Raw genomic sequence first — 25,890 nt, forward strand, 5'->3', positions numbered from 1 at the left:
CAATAATGTTCCACCTTGGATTTGCAGCAAAGATTAAAGAGAACTGGGACAAAATACTGCCTTCCTATTGCCTACCTTATTTATTTTTTATAATGTATTTGTGCTTGTACATTGTAAATAGATTAGTAAAATTACAAATAAATCACTTGCTAAACTTGAAAAAAAAGAAAGTGAAATATTATTTTAACCACTGAAACATTGAAGTGTAGTTTTACTTTGAAAACGTTTTGAATGATTAAAATTAAAATGTCTTAAGATGTCGGTAAAAATCAAGGGGACATATTTTTGTCCGCTTTTAGAGATTTCGAGCATTTCATAATTTCATTATTGTACTCTCGGACATTATGCTACAACTTCCCTGGAATATTTAAACTAGTGTATGTAAGACTCCAAAATCCGATGGTCATGCACGACAAAGTTTGGTTGTCATGTAAAAGCCAGATGAGCTTACTTGCGCAAGACAAGTAATGAAAAAAAAAAAGTCTCACTCATAATAGGATAGACGATAGACTAGCACATTATTGTGACTGCATGCAAACCATCGAACTTTGGCGTGTCACATCATCGGGGTTTGGCACTTCAGAGTTCCGCCGCACTTTGGAGTCCTACGTATACATACTGTTCCAAGATACCGGTATTTATGCAGCACCTTTACTGAAATAATTTAATATTCATAATTAAATACCTCAAGCTAGGTAATTCAAACGTTGTTCATTCAATGCTATGAATGAGATTTCTTCTTTGAAACGCCCCCTCTGGTTACAGCTAAAAATAAAGTATACGGGGATTTTGCATTACAAGGGACATGAAAGTACCGGATGAAAACGTTGAAATATTGTCCGAAGTAGTCCTTGTAACGTTTGACATATAAAAAAAAATGTAAGATTTTCCGATTATATCAGAAATGATTAAATCTCCGTAAGAAATTTAATTTTGTTTCTATTGCCCGGGAAAAAAATAGAAAATGTGCCGATGAAATAATTTTGAATTTTAACAACCAAAAAACTGTGCAAAGCCTAATTTTTGTAAACGGGCAAGGGTTTTTATTTTTTTAATTGTAATTAGAGTAAGCTAAGATTTAAAAAAAAAAATGTGTTATTATAGATGTATACATTAAAAAAATATTACTATTTTGATAAGAGAGAGCAGACATCCCACCTTTCATTATCAGAGCAAAGGTTAATTTAGTGAGGTGAGGTTTTTTAAGTGTAACTATTTGAATTGAACGAATTATTTTAATTCTGTATGCTGATTTTGTGATGTCATAAAGTTTTAGCTTTATTGAGGTTTGCCGCCAGAATTTTAACCAAGTTGCAGAATTATACATCAATTATTGATTTATTACATTTAGAGAGAGAGAGAGAGAGAGAGAGAGAGAGAGAGAGAGAGAGAGAGAGAGAGAGAGAGAGAGCTGTATACACGATTTCGGAAGTTGACGTGTCAGTAGAGGGTGAAAGTATTTCTTTTTTCTTAATTAATAAATCACAAATAAAATGAAAAAAAAAATCCCTGAAGTAAATTTCTAAAATAGTGACAAGAATAATTAACTAATTAATCATTCTGTCGGAAGCTGCACGTCAGAGGGCTTGAAATGTTACAATGATGAATATTCTATGTTTTGACCAAAATAAATCATGTCAATTTTTTTCCAATCGGGATCGACATTCACAAGGAAAACATTAGGACGCCATCTATGCGCGCTAAAATGATTACATTGAAAAAGGAAAACAAATGATCGATTTCAATGTAATTGTAAATGCATACATATTTATTTTCACTGGATAGTGTTTACTAATAGTTAAACTATGCCTGGATATCTAAGGTATATCGAAGTGGACAACTTTAAGTCCTATGTTGGGCAACAAAGAATCGGACCCTTTGATCGCTTCACTGCCATCATTGGGCCAAATGGATCTGGTATGATGAAAAGCATATACTAATTATACTTTAATGTAAAAATTGATTATGCGAGTATCATTTCGATTTTCCTGTCACCTTATATTTTTATATGCATTTTTGGTGGGTTATTTTTTTCCAGGAAAATCTAACTTGATGGATGCCATCAGTTTTGTTCTGGGTGAAAAAACATCCAACTTGAGAGTCAAAAGAATGAGTGTTAGTATTTAAAACTTTAAGTATAGATGTTCCTGATACTCTTCCTTACTATTCTATCATTTGAAGAGGAATATGCTGCAAAAATGCATTTCATGTATGGCACAAATCATAAATATATGCAATTAACATCATCATGAAATGCAAGCCTCCAGAGTATTCAGAGAAGTTTAATGATATCTCCTGAACAGATTGACAAGGCTCTTCAGTTACAAAAAATAGCAAAGAATTCTTAAATTTTTTATAAGTTCTTGATAAATTTTATTGATGGAATGTTTAAACAGTTACATGAAATAGTGTGTCAAATGTTAAAAGAGATGAATTTTGGACTTCTTTATCCTGAACTGCGTATATTTAATCATTCAAGTGATTAAATAGCACATCTTTGATGGGTTCTTGTAGGATTTGATTCATGGGGCTCCTGTTGGGAAACCTGCTGCCAACAAAGCTTCCGTGAATGCTGTGTATGTAAACTCTGTGAACGGTGAGGAGACACACTTCACACGAGTCATCCATGGTTCCTCTTCTGACCATAAAGTTAATGGAAAGGTAGGATAAACAGTTTGTTCCATGTTGTTTTCGGATGAAAATATGTTGATGAAATTGAAATTCTTTTGAAATAATCTTTCATATCTTGTAGAAGAGACACCAATGCTTTTATGCCTTCAGAGCTAATTATTTAAAGTTGTTAATAAATCAATAGTTCTTACAAAATACTTTGTATTTGGGTATGATTAAAATGTTTTCATGTCTGCCTGTACGATATATATATATAAGACTAAATGCTGATTGACCTTATGATTTAAAATTTCAGATTGTGTCTGCTCAAGACTACGCCAATGAACTGGAGAAGATTGGGGTCCTTGTCAAGTCTAAGAACTTCCTGGTATTTCAAGGCACAGTTGAAAGCATAGCCATGAAGAATGCCAAGGAAAGAATGGTTATGTTTGAAGAAATTAGCAGGTACTTAATTGATAGTACATAAAAGGGAAAAGTTAGAGAAAACAAAAGGAAAAATGGACTATATACATGTACATGCAAATTTGCTTAGCTAATTGTAACAAAGTGCAAGAGAGGGGGTTAAAAAAAGGTATAAAGACTAAAGATTAAGTTTGTGAAAAGACAATCAAATGACTTTCATCAAAGAACAGGAATTGATTTACTAAAGAGAGATAATTTATTATTTGACATTTGAGCGACTTAAAGTTTTGTCTATCCAAATACAGCTTTAATCAGACTTTTCTTCCAATTTTCATATGAAAGTTGATTCTCTAATTTAATAAGGTCAAATTTTGATAAAAATCAAACCACACTCATTCTGATATCCTTACACTGTTATAAAGCTAACAAGATAGTATTTTTAAAAAATAAGAAGTATAATTTTGTCTTTGTACATATCAGGTCTGGAGAACTGAAAGAAGAGTATGACAAAGCAAAAGCAGAGATGAACAAGGCAGAGGAGGACACTCAGTTTAACTACCACAAAAAGAAAGGCATCGCCGCGGAGAGGAAAGAAGCCAAGATGGAGAAGGACGAGGCTGAACGATATCAGAAGCTGAAGGAACAGATCGTAAGGATCAGGGGACTAGTTAATCAGAATTATCTATATACCTTGTTGTTTATTTTGATTTGTTTGGATGTATGATTTATTCAGTTTTAACTTGGAGTAATTGAGAGTATTTGGATGATATGTAGCTCAAAGTTTGAATTTGATGCCATCTTGACTTTGGTTTTTGTTTCTAATTATTGACCGTAATGAATGAATGAGACACAAATGCTGATTTCATTTATGATATAAATCCATATAAATTATTGACACTATTGTATACAATAGAAATATTATGTATATTGTTTCTTTGAACCAGTACAAAATTATGAAAGTAAATTTGATATGCTTGTGGTTCTTTGTGTATTTTAGGCAGAGAAGCAGCTGGAGTTACAGCTGTTTAAGCTGTACCATAATGAAGCAGAGATTGACGAGCTGGCTGACGAACTGCAGAAGAAGACCAATATGTTGGAGAAGGAGAACAGAAGGCGAGAGAGAATCGAGGAGGAAATCAAAGAGAAGAAGAAGGAACAAGGGAAAGTGGCCCGGGAACTGACCAAAGTGGAGCAGTCCATCAAAGAGTCGGTTAGTATAAAACAAATTCAGTCATTATCACTTGATGTACATCTAGTTTCTCATTTGGTTTAGGGTATGTTTTAGATGCATTTGATGAAGCCAATGGCAGTTTTTCGATCAAACTGAATTTTATTCAGAAGCTTGTTCAAAGTGAAATATTTTCGTGAAAGACTTCTGCGCCTTTTTTCAAGATTTGTATATATGCCATGCACTGAATGATTGTAGGAAGTAGAACTGAATAAGAAGAGACCATTATACATCAAGGCGAAAGAAAAGACCTCCCACATGATTAAGAAATTGGATGCAGCTAAGTATGTTGAATGAAGTCTTTTTGTTTACTAAAGAATATGAACTGAAATTGTTACCCATGACTATTTTGTTTTCATACTGTAAATGACTCTGTATATATGCACTTGTCAAAAATTAGAAAATGGACAAGAAAAAAAAAATTAAATTTGTCTTTTTTCCAACAGGAAGTCTCTGAAGCAAGCCAAGAAGAGCCATGAAAATCATGAAACAGAGGTTAGTGGGGAATTTCCTGATATTTGGGAAATATGTGTATACAACTGTACAGTATTTATTTTCAAAATGAAGGATGTTTTAAAATAACTATGGCCATTTAACAAATTGAGATTCAAAATGCTTGTGATTCTAATATGTTACATTTCAGGTAGAGAATTACTTTCCTTAAAAATCAATACTAGAATATTATATTAATATACAAATTTACAAAACTTAAAGATGAAAAAGTTATTCAGGTTGGCAGCGATATCTTTAGTTCATAGTTCAGACTTTGCAATTTGAAAGTTATTTTTCATAAGTAGAATTTGGTTGAAAAAATATTTCTGTATTAATTACCAAGATTACTGATATTGAAAGTTTTCATTGATGAACAGATCCAGGAAATGGAGAAAGAACTGGAGGAGGTAGAGAAGAAACAGCAGGAGTTTGAGAACCAGATAGAGGAGGAGTCTCAGTCCCAGGGACGGGACCTGGACCTAGAGGAGAACCAGGTGGGTGGGGTGTTACTATAAATAGATATTTAGATCCATATAGAGCAGTCCCATGGGGTGAGACCTGTATGTAGAGGGAAAAGGTGTAAAATTCTGATAAGTAATTAAAAGTGTCATTTTATATTATTCAAATATCAGTATGCATGTACATGTAAATTTTCCATGTGTACTCTAGCTTCAAGAATATCATCGCTTGAAAGAGGAGGCAGGTAAGAATGCCGCCCGCTACATGCAGGAAATGGACTCCATCACTAGAGAGCAGAAGTCAGACCAGGACCGCTTTGACAATGAGAACCGAAAAAAGAATGAGCTGATCGCTAAAATCAAACAAAAGGAGAACGAGATGGAGGAGAACAGGAAGAGAGTGGAGAAGCTGGATGATTATGTCAGGTCAGTGGTGGAAGAAGTACACGGAAGAGTACTTGCTCTTTGTTAAAATGTCTTAGTGATGAAAGAAATTAATGGAAGATTACTTGTTTCTTCATTAAATACTTTTTCACATAAATGTTTAATTTGATTCATGTAGACTTGAGGTCTATGATAAATATTCCGCAAAAATGTCATTGATAAATGATAACTTCTAAAGGTATGAAATTTCCTGGAAAATGATTGAAATTTATTTGATGTTTTTGATTGACAGGACCAGTGAGACAGCAGTGGCAGACCTGAAGAGGTCTGAGATGGAGTTGTCTGAGCAGGTTGAGACGGCTAACGTCAGGGTCAACGAGATCAATGATGAGCTGGCCTCCATCATGGAACAGCTTGGGGAAGCCAAGGTGGACAAGCACGAGTCGTCAAGGGCCATCAAAAAGAAGGAGTTACTGGAGAACCTCAGGCGCCTCTTCCCAGGAGTGGTCAGTGTCCTATCAGGGGTGGGGGAGGGGCTGCTGTAGAAGATTAACAATTTGATTTTTTTGAAGTTTCTGTTTACATTAATAAAACAAAAAAGAAGTCTTCAGTGAAAGAATGGACATAGTATGATGATGCAAACCAAATTTAAATCAAATACCAAAGTTTGTTCTCTTAATAAATTCTAGGAGAACTTTTCAATAGTGATACATGTATATTTGATAAAAATTTGAATGTTTGCCTTTCAGCATGGACGACTGATTGACCTTTGTGAACCAAGCCACAAGAAATACCAGATAGCCATCACCAAAGTTCTGGGTAAATACATGGACGCCATTGTGTGTGATACAGAAAAGGCAGCCAAAGACTGCATTCAGTACATGAAGGATCAGAGAATTGAACCAGAGACCTTTTTACCACTAGACTATCTGGATGTAAAACCTGTTAATGAAAAATTGAGGTAAGTTGGCTCCATATTCTCATTTTTTTGTTAAATAAATACTGGTTTACTTGCAGATGTAGTTTTCAAGTGAATTATAACACGACTTCCACCCCCTCCCCCTACCCCCCCTAAAAAAGGGTTTTAACCAAGTTATATTAACAATTTATATTTTGTCAAAGAAGATGGTGTCTGGATGTTTAATAAATTAAATACAATTAAATGAATAAACGTAGGTACATAACTTTGGATATACATGTTTTGATTTTCTTTTGAGAAAAAAAGGACTTGTAAATGGTTTAAATGAACTGGGCATATAAAATAAAAGATTTCAGCTTATTTAGATCATAATATTTATTCTTTATTACAGAGAGATTCGAGAGCCAAAGAATGTGAAGTTGGTGGTGGACGTGATCCGATACGACCCGCCCTCCATTAAGAAGGCCCTGCTGTTTGCCTGTGGGAATGCCTTGGTGTGTGACACAGTGGAGGATGCCAGGCATGTGGCCTTTGGAACACATGACAGACACAAGGTCAGCAAATCTGTGAATGACTTGGAGGCTGTCATATAAAGTGATTAAGTGTCTGATATTTTTTATGAATGACATCATTTGATTCTTTGTTTGTTTCCTTTCCTTTGGGTTAATTTTACTTTCTAACCTAAATCTCAATTACTCACGAACATATCGTGGAAATACATTAATACATTTTACTGACTGAACATGTTTCATAAAACCTTTCACTGATCATGTTCATCTGTGTCAAACCACAAAGTTTTATTCAACCATTAACCTGACCTCTTTGTTTTGTTGTAGTCTGTGGCTCTGGATGGAACTCTCTTCCAGAAGTCGGGAGTCATTTCTGGTGGTGCAAGGTACAGTGTTTTTGACACTTGTCTCTCGTCAACACTGAAATGTCACAAGCTCAGAGAAAAAATTAATAAATTTGTTAATCTATTTTCAGTGATTTGAGGGCCAAGGCCAGGCGTTGGGATGAGAAGCAGTTAGGACAGTTAAAGAACAAGAAGGAGAAATTGTCTGAGGAGCTGAAAGAGTCGGTGAAGCAGAGGAGGAAGGAGTCAGAACTCAGCACCATGAGGTCCCAGATCAAGGGCTACGAGACTCGACTCAAGTACTCCATCACTGACCGAGACAATCTAGTAAGTCACTGAATCATGTTATCCTGAACTAGAATAAAAATTTGAGGTATTTGAAGATTTGAGTTGTTGAGATTGAATTGCAAAATTAAAAAAAGTGTTTGGTCTTTAAAATCACTTCTAGATATTGGAGTGATTTATATCGAAGTTCAATTGTAATTTGTAGATTTTTGTAATGGTAGGTTGAGTTGAAAGCTGTGTATGTTTTTGATTGCATTTGTGGTTACTAATATCAAGTCTCTTACGATTGTGTGTCTTAAATGTTTTAGGGTTTTGTTTTATCAAGTTTGTTTAGTAGCATTGTGTTTTGTAGTTGAACAAGCAGCTGACTCAGAATGAGAAGGACCTGAGTATGTACAACCAGATGTTGGAGCAGTATGATGTGAGTAGTTGTTGACAATTTGTTAAAAAAAAAAAAAAATTTGTTTTGTTCTGTAGATATTTTCAAGTTCAAAGTAAAATCTTGAAAGGTCAGACAGTTGATCCAGTTAGCATCAACTTAGTTAACAACAAATGCAGATGATTGAGGTTAACTAAATCACATTTGTAGCCAGTGTGTGCATGTGTAAAGTTTTGATTTTACTTTTATAGCCCAGAATGCAGGAAATCGAGAAGAGGATGATGGAGCGAGGTCAGCAGATGAAGATCCTGAAGGAGAAGATGAACAGGGTAGAAGATGAGGTCTTCCGTGACTTCTGTCTGATGCTTGGGGTCAGCAACATCAGGTAAAGGCTATGTAAATTTACACAACATCTTTTGTTGTCAATATTGATGGATTTGTACATTAATCTCATGTGCTTTCAATTGTAAAGTATGTTTTATGAACCTTTTGAGATTTTCATTAAAGTGTTCACCACTTCTAGTAAATTCTGATTTACCTCTTATCTGTTACAGGCAATTTGAGGAGAGAGAGTTGCGGTCACAACAGGAAAGGGCCAAGAAAAGACTGGAGTTTGAGAACCAGAAGTTCAGGCTACAGAACCAGATCGAGTTTGAGAGATCTCGAGATACAATAGGTACATGATTTTAGTCAGTTTTATATATATGTAGTTTATGAAGAAAAGGAAAAAAAAAACAGAACAGGTGAATGCAATTGATTAAATGTTACATCCAGTGCTAGAAAAGTTTTATTTATTAAGTAATAATACTCATATATTTTCAGCTAATGTAAGAAAGTGGGAAGCTGCTTTCAAAAATGATGAAAAGGAGTTGGAAAAAGTGAAGAATGATGAAGCCAGGCATATGAAGGTAAGGATATTTGTCCCCTTTACTGAAAAGATACAATATTGTAAGATTAGCTAAATGCTTTGTTAGTATTGGATAGAGTTCATAATTCAATAAACAGAAAAAAATAGAATGGCAAGCTATTTTGCTTCTGATTGATTGATGACACTGAGGTGGATGAATTAAACTGAGATTTTCTCCTGACCTTAGTAATTGATTTATAACAATGTGACCTGCTCGTCCCTGATAGATCATCGAGGAAGCCATGGACCAACAGGAGAAAGCCAAGCGGCAGAGGATAACCCTGAAGTCACAGGTGGACGACTTTGAGACGGAGATCAGCGAGATCAAGAAGAGGCTGAACAACCAGCAGAAGGAGATGGCTAACGCCCAGAAACAGATCACCATGGTGGAGACCAAGCTGGAGCAGAAGAGAGCCGACCGACACAGTCTGCTCAAAGCATGCAAGGTCTGGCACTGCAGGGGGTTATTGAAGAAGATGTTAGAAATATACTGTAGAAGCAGAAATATTCGTTGAGGATTTAATTTCGTTATTTTCATTGGTAGTATAAATCAACGAAATTTAATCCATGACGAATTTTTAACCCTAGTATTAATGTTTACGAGAGATTACGATGTGACGAAATTAAATGACAACGAAATCTTATTTCGCTTAAAAACAACGAAATTTTGACCCCAAAAAAATATGTGCTTCTAGAGTAGTCCTGGGTTTTTGCTGAGTGGTATTGTATTCAAATTGCTTAAGTGTACTGAAACAACTATGATACATGAAGCAAAGATTCTTTGATATGGGATACTTTTAATAATATTTGAAGTACATGTAGCTGTAGAGTTGCTGAAGAAAAGATTTATATATTGATAGCTATGAACTTGTCTGTTTTGTAAGTAATCACATGTAAATGAATGTTTATGTCAACAAAAAAATTCTTTGAGACAATGAATTTTTTGGTCAAAATTGAAAGAATTAAAGTTATAAATCGGACTACATTGTATCTAGTATAAGTCCTCATTTGTCAGATATCTTCCCTTACAGATGGATGACATCCGGCTGCCGATGAGGATGGGTACAATGGATGACATTAGTCGGGAGGATGAGCCATCCAGTCAGCCGGACAGTCAGTCTACCGCCGACACGCCCCTCGACAGCATGAGCTCCCAGGGACAGAAGGCCATCTACGCAAAGGAGGCCCAGATACAGATCGACTACAGCTCCCTGGACGAGGATGTCAAAGAGGTGGGGAAATTCATATATACTGATCTATGTGGTCAATTGATAAAACCATAGCAAACATTAGAGAAAATTTTCCTTTGAGTTTCAGTTGTGTTTTTGGTTTGCAAGTATTTTCCAAAATATGTTCATTTAGCACACAGTAAATTTGTTATTTTTGTGGTCAGGGAATACAGAGAAGAAGAAGTTTAAGGAATATTTTCTATTAATTTTAGTCTTCTGTTAGGTTTCAAGAATTTTTTTTTTACCAAAATTAGGCCACATAAAATTAATTCTCTGGTTCTCAGGCCAAATTTTCCAAAATTAGATGAGGGAGGGAGGCTTTTTTTTTTCTTTTTTCTTGTTAAAAAAACAGATGAGGGAGGCTTTTTTTTTATTTGGGAAAGAAATTAACTACCTACAATTTAAAAAAAAAACAAGATTTTCTTTATTCAAGCAGCTGTTTTATTATTTAATAAGGATAGCTATTAAATATTTTAACAGATAAAAACACCCCAAAGTATGTTTGAAAATACAGTCCAACTTTCAAAGTACAACAATGATATTTAATATTTAGATCAAATGAAAAAACATTTATTTTTTTTATAAGTGAACTATTTGTTTTCATTTTGTCTGCTTCTTTGCTCTGGAGCTTTGAACATCCTTCCGTTTTTACAAAGCTGTCGTTGTGAAACAACACAATCATGACATATAGGGTACTGTCCATCTTCTGTATCTGTGTCTTGTGTCCAACAGTGATAGCATATTGGGGGAAATACACCAGAACTGTACATGTAGTAGGGGGTCTCAATTGGAGATGCACAGGCTAAATTTGATCTCATATAAACTTTCTACAATGGGGCGCATATTGAGGGTGCTTTCTCAGGATTATTAGGTTCTAATTCCTGAAGTTCAGATCAACATGAAAACTGAGAAAGTCCAATGATTTTTGTAAGCAAGGTACTTTCTTGGGCACCAAGTTTAGTAGCACTATATAACTTATAAGACTCTGGGTTTCGGGCAATCTATGCAGGTTCCCATATGTTTCACTGTTTTGCAGTCTGAGCAGATAGAGTAAATTGAATTCCATGTCTGCTTGCAGTTGATTGTGCTCATTTTGATGATAAAGAAGGACAGTGTTCCTCTGTAGTTTTGGTTCAAAAACCTCACTGAACTCCTTGTAGTGTCCTTTTTCTCCTTTAATAAATTACAGTCATTTAAAAATAAAGAAAAATATCAATCCACTTTACAAAACGTAAAATGACATATATGATGTTTACTCTAAAATACCTGGCACTGGATCAGGACAGTTGTGTAACTGGCTAGAGATATCATTGTGCAATCTCGGGGCCAATCATATCCGACAGTTACTGGGGCCACATTTCTTCACAGTTAACTTGAGTTAAGAAGTAAGTCCTGAATACACAGTAGATACCGTTAAACCCCGCAAGTTTATAATGGTTAAAATCACGGCGTCCAAACTGTTCTTGTGTTTGCCAACTGACAAAGAAACGAAGGCACCAAGTAATTTTTCTGGGGACGTCCAACTTTTCCAATCGAATTTTATCGATTTCACGCCCTCGTACAGGTTTAACAGACAACATCCATCGGAAAAACTCTCAATTATATTCCACGGTAGAATTAACAGGGTTCCATGGCGGATACAAATCGAAACAGCAGACATTTTGATTCGTTTTAAGTCCAAAATTTCCATCGACCCCATTTTTACTAGTATCGTCTATATCATCGGGAGGTTTGGATCATAAAGTTTTTACTTACAAAAATAAGCAACTTAATGATTAAGACTACACCGGAAGCTGCGTATTAGAAACGAAAGTAGAACTAAATGCAAACCGAAAGCGGAAACTTTTTTTTTCCGGATAGGTCTCCGCATTATCAACTTTTTATTTTATTGAAAATGCAATAAAATTTGCAATGCGGCACCCTCAAAACGGATGCGCGCGGGCCTGAGAACCGTAATTTCAATTTTATTTAGCCTTAGTTTTTACAAAGCTTCAAAGTACTTTGGAAAATCAAAACTTTAAGTACATTACAAGTGTCAGTAGATATACAGTTAAACGTGCTATTTGATGCTTCATATTAAAATATCATAGTTGAAAATTCTGAATTATTTTTTAAAGTTATACTTCTTTCTTGATTTACATGTACATGTTAATGGATTTTGTAGCTGGATACTCCAGAAGATGTCAAAAAACAGACAGAGATCATGACAAAAGCACTCAGCGACATGAATTCCAATCTTAATCGAATTAATGCACCCAACATGAAGGCAATGGAAAAGTGAGTTTTCAAACAATGAAGATGGAAATGCATAGAGGGAAAATACCATGGAAATTTCATTGATCTTGTTTTAAGGTGGAATAACACATCATCACAAAATGGCTGACCGCTGATCAAAATGACATTTTGTTTTATTAAAAGGATTTTATCGAGTGCAACATGTAACTTACTTCATAGCCAAGTGGATAAATTGTCTGTCTTGTGATCCGTACATTGCGAGTTCAAATCCCGCAGGGAATTTTGTTGTTACTTACTGAACTAGATATTCATATTTTATCCCCAAACTGCAAATTTTTCGCTTATTTGACATATGTACAGTTTGTTTATCATAAATGATTATATCTTTCATTATCAAATAATGTCCTGTTAATTTGAATGACCTTTTCCAGGTGTGTTATTCCACCTTAAAGATTTATTATATTACACACAGGGACATACAGTGGTACAGAAAAGAGATGGAAAATTAAAACTTGTATTAATAAATGTTTAGCATTCATGTTCATAGAATGTTAAGACATTATTTTTCTCTCAAGGGTGTGAAAGAACTAAATTTTCTTTTCAAGGTTGGATGGTGTCAGAGAGAGGTTCCAGGAAACATCAGAAGAATTTGAGAATGCCAGAAAAAGGGCCAAGAGAGCCAAACAAGTTTACGAAAAAGTTCGCAAAGAGAGATACGACAGATTCATGCATTGCTTTGAGCATGTTTCGACACGGATTGATGAAATTTACAAGGTTTGTTATTAGGGCCCCGCAAGGATTTGCGGGTGCCCTATAGTAATCACTCTGTCCGTCCGTCCTTCTGTCCGTCCGTCTGTTACTCTTCTGTCCACAAATTTTCTGTTTTTGTCTAATAACTTTTTTTATGGTTGCCCAATCAAGTTCAAATTTGGTATGGTAGTTCAGTAGGCAGAAATACATATTTTGATGCTAAGTTTGGTTCTCTATGTCTTCTGGTTTGGAGCCGGGGTGGTGGGGTAGATTTCTTAACTATGCATAAGAATGAATGGGCAAAGAGAGATAACTGCTGAGAATGTTACCATCCCTGTATACTTGGAAGGCTGTGCAATATTTGTCCTTTGGGATTAATTAACCTTCCACAGGAAGAAAATCCTAAGCTTTATCTTTATCTGTCACATTGAGATTAATTAATGCACTGCCTGTGTCTGCAAATGAACTTTGTTTTTCAATTTTGAATGATGTCTAGTATTGTGTACATTCTTTGAAATATGGATTTAAAACATAATATTCATACTTTATTTTGGTTCAAATACTGTACACAATGATTTATGATAATTTTATTGAATTCTAAAATCAAGATATATATTAAGATATCCCTTTTCACTATTTTATTTTTTAATTACCGGGTATTTATTTTATTTTTTACTGCCTTTATGCTGTTAATTTTAACAGGTAATCAGATAATTGTCATTTCTGAAAAAAAAAATGTTATTGTAAATTTAGAAGAAAAGGATGAAAGATCAGAACAATTAATCCCCTGGGATTAATTATCTTGCCTGCTGCAGAAAATTTAGAGGCTTATCTCTATCTGTCATATGAAGATAAATGAACACCTTTGTCTGCAACTGATGTTTGTTTTGAAGTTGAGGTCAACCCTGGGTGATACAATGTATTTGCATTCACTGAAGGCTTGCATTTTATAAAACATGTACCGGTACCTGTTTAAGTCTTTTTTAAATACATATTTAATTTAGTTTTTTTATAAGACATGAGGTTATCCCTGTTTTATGCAGATACAAGGTTACTATTTAGAGTTTTTGGAATTTCAGGAATTATCTTGAAATTTTAAAAATACAGTTGTTACTTATAATTTTCATTTTTTTTTACCACCTTATATATATTGCAGTTCATTACATCTTATGCCGGGCATTTATTTTTCATCATTGTTAATATAAAGAGGATGGAATTCAAAGTTTTTTTCACTTCTCTATATTTATTGTCATACCGGGGCCCTTCCTGACTGGTCAGTTTTCTAGTTTTATAAAAAGAAAAAAAAACAAATCTCATATTATTTTATACATTAAAAAAAAAAAAAATCTCATACTTCTGAAGTATTACAAATGTCAATAATGTTTCTCCAAGTTGGAAGATTGCCAACTTAAGTTGAACTCTCAAGTATCTGAACATTGAATTCAATTTCAGGCACTTGCTAGAAATCAGAGTGCCCAGGCATTCTTAGGACCAGAAAACCCTGAGGAACCCTATTTAGATGGCGTCAACTATAACTGTGTGGCACCTGGTAAGCGGTTCCGACCTATGGACAACTTATCAGGTGGAGAGAAGACAGTGGCTGCCCTAGCTCTATTGTTTGCCATTCACAGGTGGGTAGTTTAGGACTTAAAGTTAACAAAGGATATTTTCATTGTTTGTGAAGCATTTCTTAAATTTGAAAGCAAAGTTGTATAGACAAAAATTCATGGATTTCAACATACATGCACATGTATTGGAATATCCATTGTATTGCTAATGATTTGCATACAATACAATGCAAGAGGCTCATAACTGGCGTCACAATTGTCATGTTTTGTTGCTTTCAAAAAGTGCATATTATTAATATACATTTTCCATACACAATATGTATGTTTTTCAAGGACCCATACTTACATGAGTCATTCTCAAAAAAGGTGGTATTGGGTTGTTACAGGGCACTAGAAAGTATAATCCTTGATTTTTGCCAAGTTTCACTTTTGTGCTACCTTTGGATATATATTAGCATACATATTGGTATATATAAAGTTATTTCTAACAAAATCTTAAAAATTTAGAAAGTTTATAAGTTGATTTTTATACATTATTTGACTGTTACAACTCAGAGTTTGCGACTTTAAATAGGTTTTGTAAAGGTAGTATGACCCTTTCTTATTAAAATAAAAGGGTCAAGGGATGAACGATATGAAAAATTCCTCTCTTGAACAAAAAGACGAAGAAAATATATGAACAATATTTTTCAGCGAGATAAAGTTTGTCTGTTACCTTTTTTATGTCCATGGTGTAACGAAACAAAACGAAACAAAATATTGGTGTGTAAGAGTTGTCATTCTTAGTAATTTGAAATTCCCATCGTATAGCTATAAACAATGATAGAAGACGAAATAGCTGATAATGAACTTTACTCTATTTTTTCCTGATAAGTAAGTAGAAATGAATGTGTAACTTTTTATATTGTCTTTGGGCTAACAGGAAATACTAGGAAAAAGAAATATTTAGACACTCTGGAAAACAGACAAACTATTGCTATGTGTTGTTGAAGCAGATAACATGCTGTTTTACTCTGAGGGAGCAGTAATTATTTAGCAGAGACAAGTTAATTCATAAATATGTCCTTGGTGTAACAAAAACAAAAAGTTACACTATAGACCATCATTGTTATCCCAGAGACTATAATTTACATTATTTATTTTTTGGAGAAAGACATGATGAAATTATTAAATAAAATATATCACAATGAATCGCATTTGTTAGTTTGTGCTGATATATAATGTCGATACATCTGTTTGCTGTAGAACTAGATTATTTCTCAATCATGCAATATTTTGTTACTCCAAAGACACTTACAATTAACACCAAGGACATATGACCCAAAATATTCATTTTTAAAAATTTAAGTATTGTCAAATCAAATCGAATTTATCAATTCAAGTATAATTAATATTGAATTTGATATCGGTCTTATAGTTTAAGCCAAATTTTCCCTAAAAAATATTATCTGACTTTAAACAAAATGTGTTACCAAGGACTTTTAATGTTACACAAAAGAGTATTTCAATTCCCATGCATGTATTTCTGATAGAAAAATTAATAAAACTAGTATTGTACAAATACATTTTATGACAGAGTATGCAATGTTTTCAAACAGGAGCATAATAAAATACTAAAATTATTCATCAACTAGATAGAATGGTGTCCATGGTGTAACATGTTGTGTCTTTTGTATAACGAACTTAAATTTTAAGCCTGAACTTGTAGAGAATAACAGTTACATGTATGATATATCTGCTGAAATGTGCATTTGGTAATTTTGAATTCATTTAAAATACATTTAAGCTGTTAAAACAAATTAAAATATTAAAACTTAAATTCTTATAACAGGCAAAGTCCATGGTGTAGCGTAAGTGTCCTTGGTGAAACATATTGGAACTAAATTGTGTAAATAATTTGACTTTAGGGGCACTATTATGCACATTGATAATAATTACTGTTAAATATATGCATTCATAAGTTATAGCTCTGAAAAACATTCAGTTGTCTCTATTTTGAAATCTGATATTTTCGTGTTTAAATAAAGATTGTCCTTGGTATAACATTTGGACTAACAATGATTGTCCTTAGTGTAACATCCCTTATTTTGTTTTCATTTTCAAAGATTTACAAAAAATATTGAGTTTTTTTCACATAAGATTATTTAAAATTTTCATGTCACTTACAAGTGTCTATTAAAAAAAATCAGACATTAAATGGAAAAGAAGTTTTCAGTGTGCAATACAATGTCATGAGATAGATGCATATTTCTCATTCACAAACCAAATATGAAAATTTAAGGAAAACACACGATTGAATTCTTGTTTTAGGATTAAGTTCAAGAAAAACTTCAGAAAATTTAACTTTAAAACCAAATTAAATGCATGAACAATAAGATTTAATGAAATTTATGAATATTTCTTATGCGTTACACCAAAGACTGTTTTCTTTTTATGTGGTTGTAAATTATATCATATTTTTATAGATTTTCATTTGATGTACTATTTGCATATTTTAGCAAACAAACAACGTGATATGCCCAATAAAAAATATGATAAATTCAATCTGGTTGTAAGTACTTTGTTTTTAAACAAGTGGTACTTGAAAAAATCCACCTTTTTTGAGAATGACCCACATATACATTTTCATATAAGCCTTCTAAATATATTCACAGTCAGTTAATGTTAATATTTTTGGTGATACTTGTAGCGGCAATAATGTAGCCCTCCCGGAAAAATTGGAGAGGGTTACATTATTGCAGCTACTTATCTTGTTGTAATTGTCAATTTTGAAAGCATGCATATAAAGATTTAAAAAAATTTTTAATGTATGTCTTTAATTAAATATATTCAGTTTCAGAGTTAATAAAATCTAAAGTCATAAAAAAGGAAAGTGTAATATTTATAGATTTTCTTTTTGTTTTTCAGTTACCAACCAGCACCATTCTTTGTGCTAGATGAGATCGATGCTGCCCTTGATAACACAAATATTGGCAAGGTATGATAGTTCTTATTAGTTTGGCAAATGTTTGATTGTACACATGTAGGTTAATTTTTCAATGTTCACTGAATATCATTTTAAAAAGACATCGAGAATATCAATCTGATTAAAATTAGTTGTTAGATCTATATTCTAAATATTATAGATGTGAAAGAATGATATTGCAAAAGGTACCATCTATTTCTATATGTCTATGTTATAGGTATATGTAGATTGATTGATGACTTGTGAATGACATATTTTATGTTTCAGGTGGCCTCCTACATCTGTGAGCAGTCCAGGGCCTCATTTCAGTGCATTGTTATCTCCCTGAAAGAAGAGTTCTACAACAAATCAGATGCTTTGATTGGAATTTATCCTGAGGTAACTTAATGTTTAATATTATTGCATAATCATTATATGAACTTTATAATATGTTAATCAATGATTATACGTGGATGTAAATATGTAATCAAGCAGTCTACTACTTTTCCAAAATAACCATTTTATACCCCCACTCGAAAGGAGAAGGGGGTATACTGTTTTACCTTTGTGTGTCTGTCTGTCCATTACAGATTTCTATCACATTTTTCTCAACAATTATTAATGGTAGATGCTTGCAATTTAGCACATTCTTTGTTTATGAATGCCATGTGGTGAATTTATTTTTGTATCAATCGGACGTTATCTTCCTGTTAATGACGACTTTATTTTTAGCCTAAATATTTTAGCAAATTTTTATCAAAGATTTCTCAACAACTATTGTATTAATCACAGATGGTTGAAATTTTAACACCGTCTTTGTTAAAGCATGCCATAATTTGGGATTCATTTTTGAACAAAATGGATGTCAACCTTGCATATTTTGTATATTCACACTAGCCATCAGAGTAGGGGTATCACTAGTGAGCATTGGCTCATAGATATCTTGTTATTTAAGACATGAAAGACATGTAACACAACTATTTTGATATCTTTACAGCAAGGGGACTGTGTCATCAGTAATGTGCTGACCCTTGACCTCAAACAGTACCCAGACTCCCATCAGGAGGATGATGGCTTCCAGGGAATCCCTCGGTGACCTCAAGGTGCCCCAGACCTACGTAATACTGCCATTGTTGTTATAAGATAACTCACTTAAACATTATGACATCGTGTTTCATCATAGGTTGCCCCGTCATGTTAAACTTAAATCTGTTGTCATTTTTTGTGTAAAAAAAATGTTTTCATGAAATTTGTAACTGTGTAATTTCATTTTAATGGATTTCTTCTATTGTACATAGTAGATTACAAATTTTAAAAATCATTCAGTTACATTTTTGTGTACATGTATGTGTTTTGATCTGAAATTTAGTTTTTTTTGACCTACATGTATGTATTTTGCATTTTAGACTTGGTCGTTGTAATAATATAGTAAATGATGTACTAAACAGATAAAGAATACACTGTATGTCTGTGAAAATTGTTAATTTGTTTCTTTACAACATACATTTATATAAAGGTGGTGTTTTTTCAATCTCTAAACTTTGTACTGTGCAAGTATAAATTACTTGATACCTGGTAAATGACAAACTTTCAAAAGTGAAAACAGAAAGCTAAAAATCATGCATTTTGTTGTATAATTTATATTTACATAAATGTGTTTATGTACATAACATCAATTAATTTTTTCAATTAAGATAAAATCTATACATGATATTTAAATACAGTGTACACAACTCATTTGTAATTCAAAAATATCACAGAACTTTTGTTTCCAACAAATAAACTTCTCAAAGTATTCAGAATTTTTCAAAATTTGAGAAAATTTCTCCATTGATTGAATAATCAGAGTTAGTTCTAAATAAATTAACGGCTTTTAAGCTTTTGACTGCACAGGAACCTGTTGACCGTTAATGGCTGGCCCATTGGGTTGTGTGTAACGATCGTTAGCCATGACTCGCAAATGTTCGGCCATTCCTGGCAGTCGAGAGAAATAGTTCCTAGCTAGCACGTGTTTCTGTTGAACCTTCTGGATGAAGACTTGACCGTAACCCTGAAATCAAGAAATAATGATGCATGATGAATTTTTTCTGTATCAGTTCATAAAAAAGCATGATCTTCCTTTTAAAATCATTTAAAAAAGAAGTAAGAATCAAATTCATTTTTCAAATATTATGCATGGCATGACAGTATCTGTATTCATTTGATTAAAAAGAAAGTTTGACTTGAAAAGTTTTGACCAACTAGAATAGTGCTATGTAACTGTGTGAATAAATGTTCTTTAAAAAGCAAGTGGCAAATTCAGATGGCAACATGGTTTGAATCCTTTTATCAATGTATTTCTTTCTTAAATATATGTATATTAATACACAGTTTTGGTCCTAGAAAATAAACAAATCACTCATTTCATAGGTTTGAAACTGTTTAGGGAAAATTGTCTAGGGGTTGAAGTCCAAAGTAGTGAAATCAGAAAAAATTTCGAAGAAAATCAAAGGATCTAAACAACCTTGACAAATTCACTTAGAGAGTATCAAATCTAAAGAGTAATATTGTAACACAAGACCCATCCTCTATAGCCAAACTGACTTCCTCCTGGTAGTATATGGAATTTAACGACCAGATATATTTCTATAGATGGTATGAAACCCATTTATTAATATTGTAATGCATGACCCATCCTGACAATGAACTAGCCCCACATACCTCCTCCAAGTCGACAAGTCTGTCGTGGGCAGCAGCCTCGTCCTTGGTCAGCAGGATACAGTTCCAAGGAGACCATTCCTGGTGCTTGTCCCAGCGAGACAGAACCAGGTCGAAGATGTCCTCCCACGCACTCAGAATGCTCTGGCGGCTCCAGATCTTCTCAACCAGGTACCGCAGATCCTGTTCCTGTAGACGAGATAGAGAACTCTTGGGTACATGCAAATGAAAACTATTGCATTGCACATCCTGCTCTTATGCAGATTTCCAGGGAGAAATTATTACTTGGTTGTCAAATTTGGGGAAGTTGACCAGTTTGGAATTATAACAATCATTTACTAGTATATTTCACTATTTGTTTAAAGTATATGAAAATACTAGTTTATTAAACATTCTATTTGATTTTAACAAAATGTGATCCAAGTTGTATATTTTCAAGAAAAATATCTTCAAAACTAATGATGTACAAACTAGATTAACAAAATTTTTCATGCCAAAAAAGGAAACCTTGTAATCATCAAAATGTATACAAATATTTCTAAGTCTAACCTGTAGGAGGAATGCAATCCTGGATCCATCCCCGTGTCTCTCCTCGGATCGTCGCAGCATCTTGAGCATGTAGGTGTACGTGCTGTAGTCCTGCCTGGTTCTAGCATCGTTGTCGATCTTCGTACATTTGTGGCACTTGCCGACGGTTCGGGAGTTGGAGGACAGAGCAAACTCGGTAGAAGGCAGGTACTGGTTGCAGCTGGGGCAGAAGTAGATGTTCTTGCGGAGGGCTGAGGGATCTTGAGGCACCTGAGGGGGAAAAGCGCAAACTAAATGTAAGATAATTCTCTTCTTATGATTAATCTTTGGTGGGATGATAAAAAAAATGAGCAGTTTTATTATCATTGAATAATATTTAGACTTTGGAAAGCCAAATTGAACAGTGAAAGTTTTGTCAGGGGACTTTGTATGTACCTTGAGCAGTTTGGCAGCTTCTGGGTTAAATGTAGGTGTCTTGATGTACTGCAAGAACAGGGTGGATATTCTTTTCCTAAGGCCGTCTAGATTTCCCTCTCTGACCCCTCTCATCAAAAGATCTGCCTCTCTGTCAATCAACTCAATGATTTCCTGAGTGAGTTTACAGTCATGTTCCTGAAATTAAAAAAGGAGAATGAAGCACAATTAGTCTTTATTATGTGTAAGATTTTCCAAGGTAAATAAGTGAATGACTCAAATAGTCCATTTTTATATAAACTCTTATCTTTTTAGAAAAGTGGATAAGCAATGCCTTGATCCACTGATGAAGGCTATGCCTGTCCACTTCTCTAATAAAATTGTAAATGTGAGTTCAACAGTTCTTTAAAATTATAATTTTTTTTCTCCCAAGATTGATGATAAAAGGCAAGTATAATTAAAGTATTTTTGTGCAAAAAGACTGAATACTTGATGAAAAATATTTTGTGTTGAAATGAGGGACATTCATACAGTCTCATACCTTCACTGTGTGTTTGAGTGTCAACAGGACATCGAGCCTCTCATCCTGAGTCAGGTACTTCATGTTGATACTGTTGTAGATGTCCCGCAACTCCTTGGCTCGGATCGTGTACGGGGTGTCCATCTCGGTCGTCTTCCCATCATGCCCCTTCCACTTCTTTGGGGCAGCAGCCTGCAAAAGATATCAAGAAATTAAATAATTAAGTTTGCACAATGAACACTTGTCGTTAATATATTCAAGACAAAAGGATTTCCAACAGAGAATTAAAAAAAATACACATTCCAGGGGAAATAACTTGTATTTTTTTACCACTTTCAACTGCAAATATTTCTCATATTTATACATGTAGTACATTTATTAGATGAATGAAACTTTGTTGGGGGGATTTTCTGTGTGAAGAATCTTACCTTGTTAAGGAAGGCCTGAATGCGTTTATCTTTGTTCTCGGTATCAGCCTCCAGTTTGTGTCGACCAATAGCAGAGATGAGCTGGGTCTCCTGATCCAACAACATGCACAGAGCGGCCTTACGCTCTGCTCCATCGGAGGTTCCATTTATCCTCTCCAACTCTTCCTGTCTCCATTCTGAAAGAAAGATTGGAAAATTAGAAAATACATATATGTGTAGATGGTTTTACTCAATACTATACATTATTGATCTGATGCAAAAGATCAACAATCCTTTTAAAGAAAATTTGCAAAAAATTAACTTATTTAAGAGAGTGACTTACTTTCTAGTGCATGATATAACAAATCGAAGTCCTCCTTTGTTTTGGGGTTCATCCTCCTCTCAAACTCTTTCTTGATCCTCTCCTCCTTCTCTTTCTTCTTCTTGAGTTCCTCTTGTCTTTCCCATTCAAGGCGTTGAATTTTGTCTTCTTTTAATTTCTCCACATATCGTTTTGCTAACCACCTCCGATGATATTTTTGAATTATGATGACCTTAAGAGAATATCATACTTTATAACCAAATGTAGAAAAGTGATAAATAGTTTTCATGAATTATGAAAATATATAACCCAAGTGGACAATCTTTTAAATCATTTTTGTTTATTTTGATTAACTGACCTTTCTAAGAATCATTGAATGATGCTCATCTGCAGTAGTATATTTCCCAGGCACAATGAGTTTGTCCTCCATGTTGGACACAAATACATTTATCCCTGTCATCTGAGTGGAAGTGTCATTTGTGGTCTGTTGAACACGGTGCTTCTGTTGAACGGTCTGTGTGTCTCGACAGTTCTTAGGGATTTGGGAGGGTGGGGGCTGTTTTTTGACAGTCTGGGCTGTAGCATGGTGATACAGGACCCCAGTCTTCTTGTGGCGGTAACCACCTAAATATGGTTTCTTTCTGGTGGCTCTCTCAATTTCCACTACCACATCTTTAGACTGGTTTTCATCTGTTTTAAAGTAAAATGCTAATTAACGTCCATTATATCTCTCTTAAGAATTTTTCATTTGCTGTATTTTTCAATCAAAATAAGAGTTGATATCATCTCATCAAATATAAACATAAGCAAAAATCATGCAGTTCAATGTTACTGATACCTAGCAAAGATATAAAACTGGGGGTATAGTCATGGATTTTGATGACTTTATGTAGTTTGACTTGATATATACTATTGCATCTTAGTGGGTGAAATTTCATCGCGTTCACACCTGACATACCTAAATCAGTAATTCTTACCTGTCTGTACGCGGACTGTGATGACGTCAGGCATGTGGTACTCCTGTCGCGGCCGGTACGTCTTGATGGGGGTGTTCACTGGATCAGCTGACTGCATCTCTAGCTGGATGGTTCCATTCGGCCCTACCCCTAAATCTGCCAGGGTTGTGTTTTCATCCACTGATTTACCTGTAGTTAAATATTTTGGGTCAAATTTAAGTCAGATTGAAAAATCAGTATTTTGATATTTAGAGTAATTCTATGAATAATTTATGAAACTGTTGTTAATGAAAACTTTACTTTGGTTTAAATATGATGATTAACTTTTACAATTATTTTATAATCTTGTAGCAATGAATTCTTAGTTTGAAAGAATATTTTACCATCAAACATCATGAGGATGAGGTTGCCAGGCATCTTGAGTTCCTGTGAGAAGTGGTCCTTGAGCTGTTGTAGAGTCTGACCCAGGGTACATGCCAAGGTCACGACTTGACCACTGGGCATCAACACAATCTTCACTGAAACACAAATCATATCAGGGATAGTAAATAATCATTATCATAATTAAATCGTTTTAAAAAATGATGATATTTTGGAGGAAATTAGCTACTAGAATATGAGACTATGACAACTGTACTGTATGAAATCAATACAGCTTTAGAAGTGTTGTGAATGATTACAGTTATATTGTACTAACCTGTGGCAGTAGCCTCAAGATTGGCTGTTGTCCTAGGAGTGGTAGCATGAGGGTCAGTCTCGTGTATTTCCCCGGTCTCCACCGTGCCCATCCCTGTGGTCTGTGTGGGTTGGGGGGTGGGGGCAGGAGCAGGCTGCGGAGAGGACATTAATTACTCTTCATTGAAAGACACAATGAAGAAAAGTGAGGACTATTTAGATGTTAGGTAGTATTTTTTTTATAGATTTTTTGTGTTACCTGTATGGTATCTTCCCTGGCCTGCTCCTTTTCTTCTGTTTCCTCGGGTTCCTTTGCAGGGGTTTCCTCTGCAGGCTTCTCCTCAGGTTTAGCTTCTTCAGGCTTAGCTTCCTCAGGCACAGCATCTTTGGGCTCCTCTTTAGTTTCTATTGAATCAAATTTTGAAATGTTTTTCTTTAAAATGATGCATTGAGTGTTGGAATGATTATAATGAGAGCAGTATTGTTCATATTAATTTTTTCATTTAATATAAACTTTAAATTCATTTTGTAAATATTAAACTTTTATTTTCTATTCACCTGCTGTCTCTTCTGGTTTCTCTTGAGGAACTTCCTCTTTGGTCTCCTCTTTTACTTCTTCTTTTGTCTCCTCTTTTACTTCCTCTTTTGTCTCCTCTTTTACTTTTGTCTCCTCTTTTGCTTCCTCTTTGGATTCTTCCTTGTTTTCTGTTGACTCTTTTGGTTCATCTATTTAACAAGAATCACTTCAATATGATAATAAGCCTTTTTAAAAAAGTAGGGTTATTTTACCAAAGATTGCCATGAGAATGTTATTAACATAAAATAATTGAATGTAAGTTTTTTTCTTCAAATTATGAATAAAACCACCCCTACCTGCAGGAGGTGCAGCTATTGTTTCCTGACCAGTTACAGACACTGGTTCCACTTTCTCCGAGGCCTCTGGCATAGCAGCGGGTGGGGCAGCAATTTCTGCTGGTGGCTGAGTTTCTGGTGCTGCCGCCTTAGTTTCCTCCGAGCTCTCAGTGGTGGGGGCGGGAGTTTGTTCCTCTGCGGGTTTCTCCTCAACTGTCTCTGTTTTCTGTTCTTGATCTGCCATGATGTTTTGATTTAGCAGCCTGAAAAAAATATGAGTACTTAACAAACTTTACAATATATTTATCAATATCTGCAAAGTTTTTGTCAAATTGGGCGTGGAAATTTTTTTATTTGACACGAATGTTGTTATATGTGCATATCAGTCAGTGCACTAAAATGTTAACTTAAAGATTTGTAGGAGCTCCCAAGAGGGCTACAAGTATATTCCCTTTATCGTTGTAGATATTTATCTTTCATAAAGGACGCTTTTAATAGGCATAGCGAATAAAACACAAAATTAACATTGTAATTCACAATTCACAAATATTTAAGAACGACTTCAGTACCGTGGCACCTGCAGAATCCTTAATGTCAAAGAAATGCACGGAAATTATCAATTGAAATCGCTTGAAAAATTTAGTTTGTTCTCGTTGATTTCATCTGATGCATATGATTACATTTCATATGGTTCATAACAAAAATATGCCGTTTTCTTGTCGAAAATGTTGTTTTTAACTTACCGTACTGTGCGTAATGTATAGAGATTACTGATCCGCCATTGAGGTTGTTTTCATGACGTCTTGGTTACCGATAGGGGTTCCGACTAGCGAAACAACGCGCTCTCTCATTGGA

The 25,890-nt window shown here is 34.3% G+C and overlaps 2 protein-coding genes across 2 annotated transcripts; one reads left to right on the forward strand and one right to left on the reverse strand.

Annotated features, from left to right (window-relative positions):
* Positions 1-1,677: 1,677 nt before the first annotated feature.
* Positions 1,678-19,459, forward strand: LOC128159977 (structural maintenance of chromosomes protein 1A-like). Its single transcript, XM_052823214.1, has 27 exons — positions 1,678-1,917; positions 2,039-2,115; positions 2,515-2,661; positions 2,927-3,075; positions 3,514-3,682; positions 4,031-4,243; positions 4,460-4,545; positions 4,708-4,756; positions 5,131-5,247; positions 5,423-5,637; positions 5,888-6,101; positions 6,345-6,556; positions 6,906-7,068; positions 7,351-7,409; positions 7,499-7,694; positions 8,005-8,073; positions 8,283-8,416; positions 8,586-8,707; positions 8,854-8,939; positions 9,166-9,384; positions 9,970-10,170; positions 12,332-12,444; positions 13,008-13,176; positions 14,605-14,783; positions 17,628-17,697; positions 17,953-18,063; positions 18,662-19,459. The coding sequence occupies exons 1-27, from the start codon at positions 1,806-1,808 to the stop codon at positions 18,758-18,760; spliced, it is 3,750 nt and encodes a 1,249-aa protein (XP_052679174.1). The 5' UTR covers positions 1,678-1,805; the 3' UTR covers positions 18,761-19,459.
* LOC128159978 (IQ and ubiquitin-like domain-containing protein) lies at positions 19,282-25,866 on the reverse strand. Its single transcript, XM_052823215.1, has 15 exons — positions 25,779-25,866; positions 25,057-25,298; positions 24,742-24,909; positions 24,443-24,588; positions 24,206-24,338; positions 23,892-24,026; positions 23,530-23,697; positions 22,911-23,242; positions 22,574-22,784; positions 22,252-22,427; positions 21,845-22,015; positions 21,325-21,501; positions 20,911-21,159; positions 20,365-20,550; positions 19,282-19,714 (listed from the first exon to the last, which is right to left on the reverse strand). Exons 2-15 carry the CDS (start codon positions 25,277-25,279, stop codon positions 19,538-19,540), a joined length of 2,652 nt encoding a protein of 883 aa, XP_052679175.1. The 5' UTR covers positions 25,280-25,298; positions 25,779-25,866; the 3' UTR covers positions 19,282-19,537.
* Positions 25,867-25,890: the final 24 nt, after the last annotated feature.

This window comes from Crassostrea angulata, chromosome 8, assembly GCF_025612915.1.
Source record: "Crassostrea angulata isolate pt1a10 chromosome 8, ASM2561291v2, whole genome shotgun sequence".
In the NCBI taxonomy this organism is placed as follows: domain Eukaryota; kingdom Metazoa; phylum Mollusca; class Bivalvia; order Ostreida; family Ostreidae; genus Magallana; species Magallana angulata.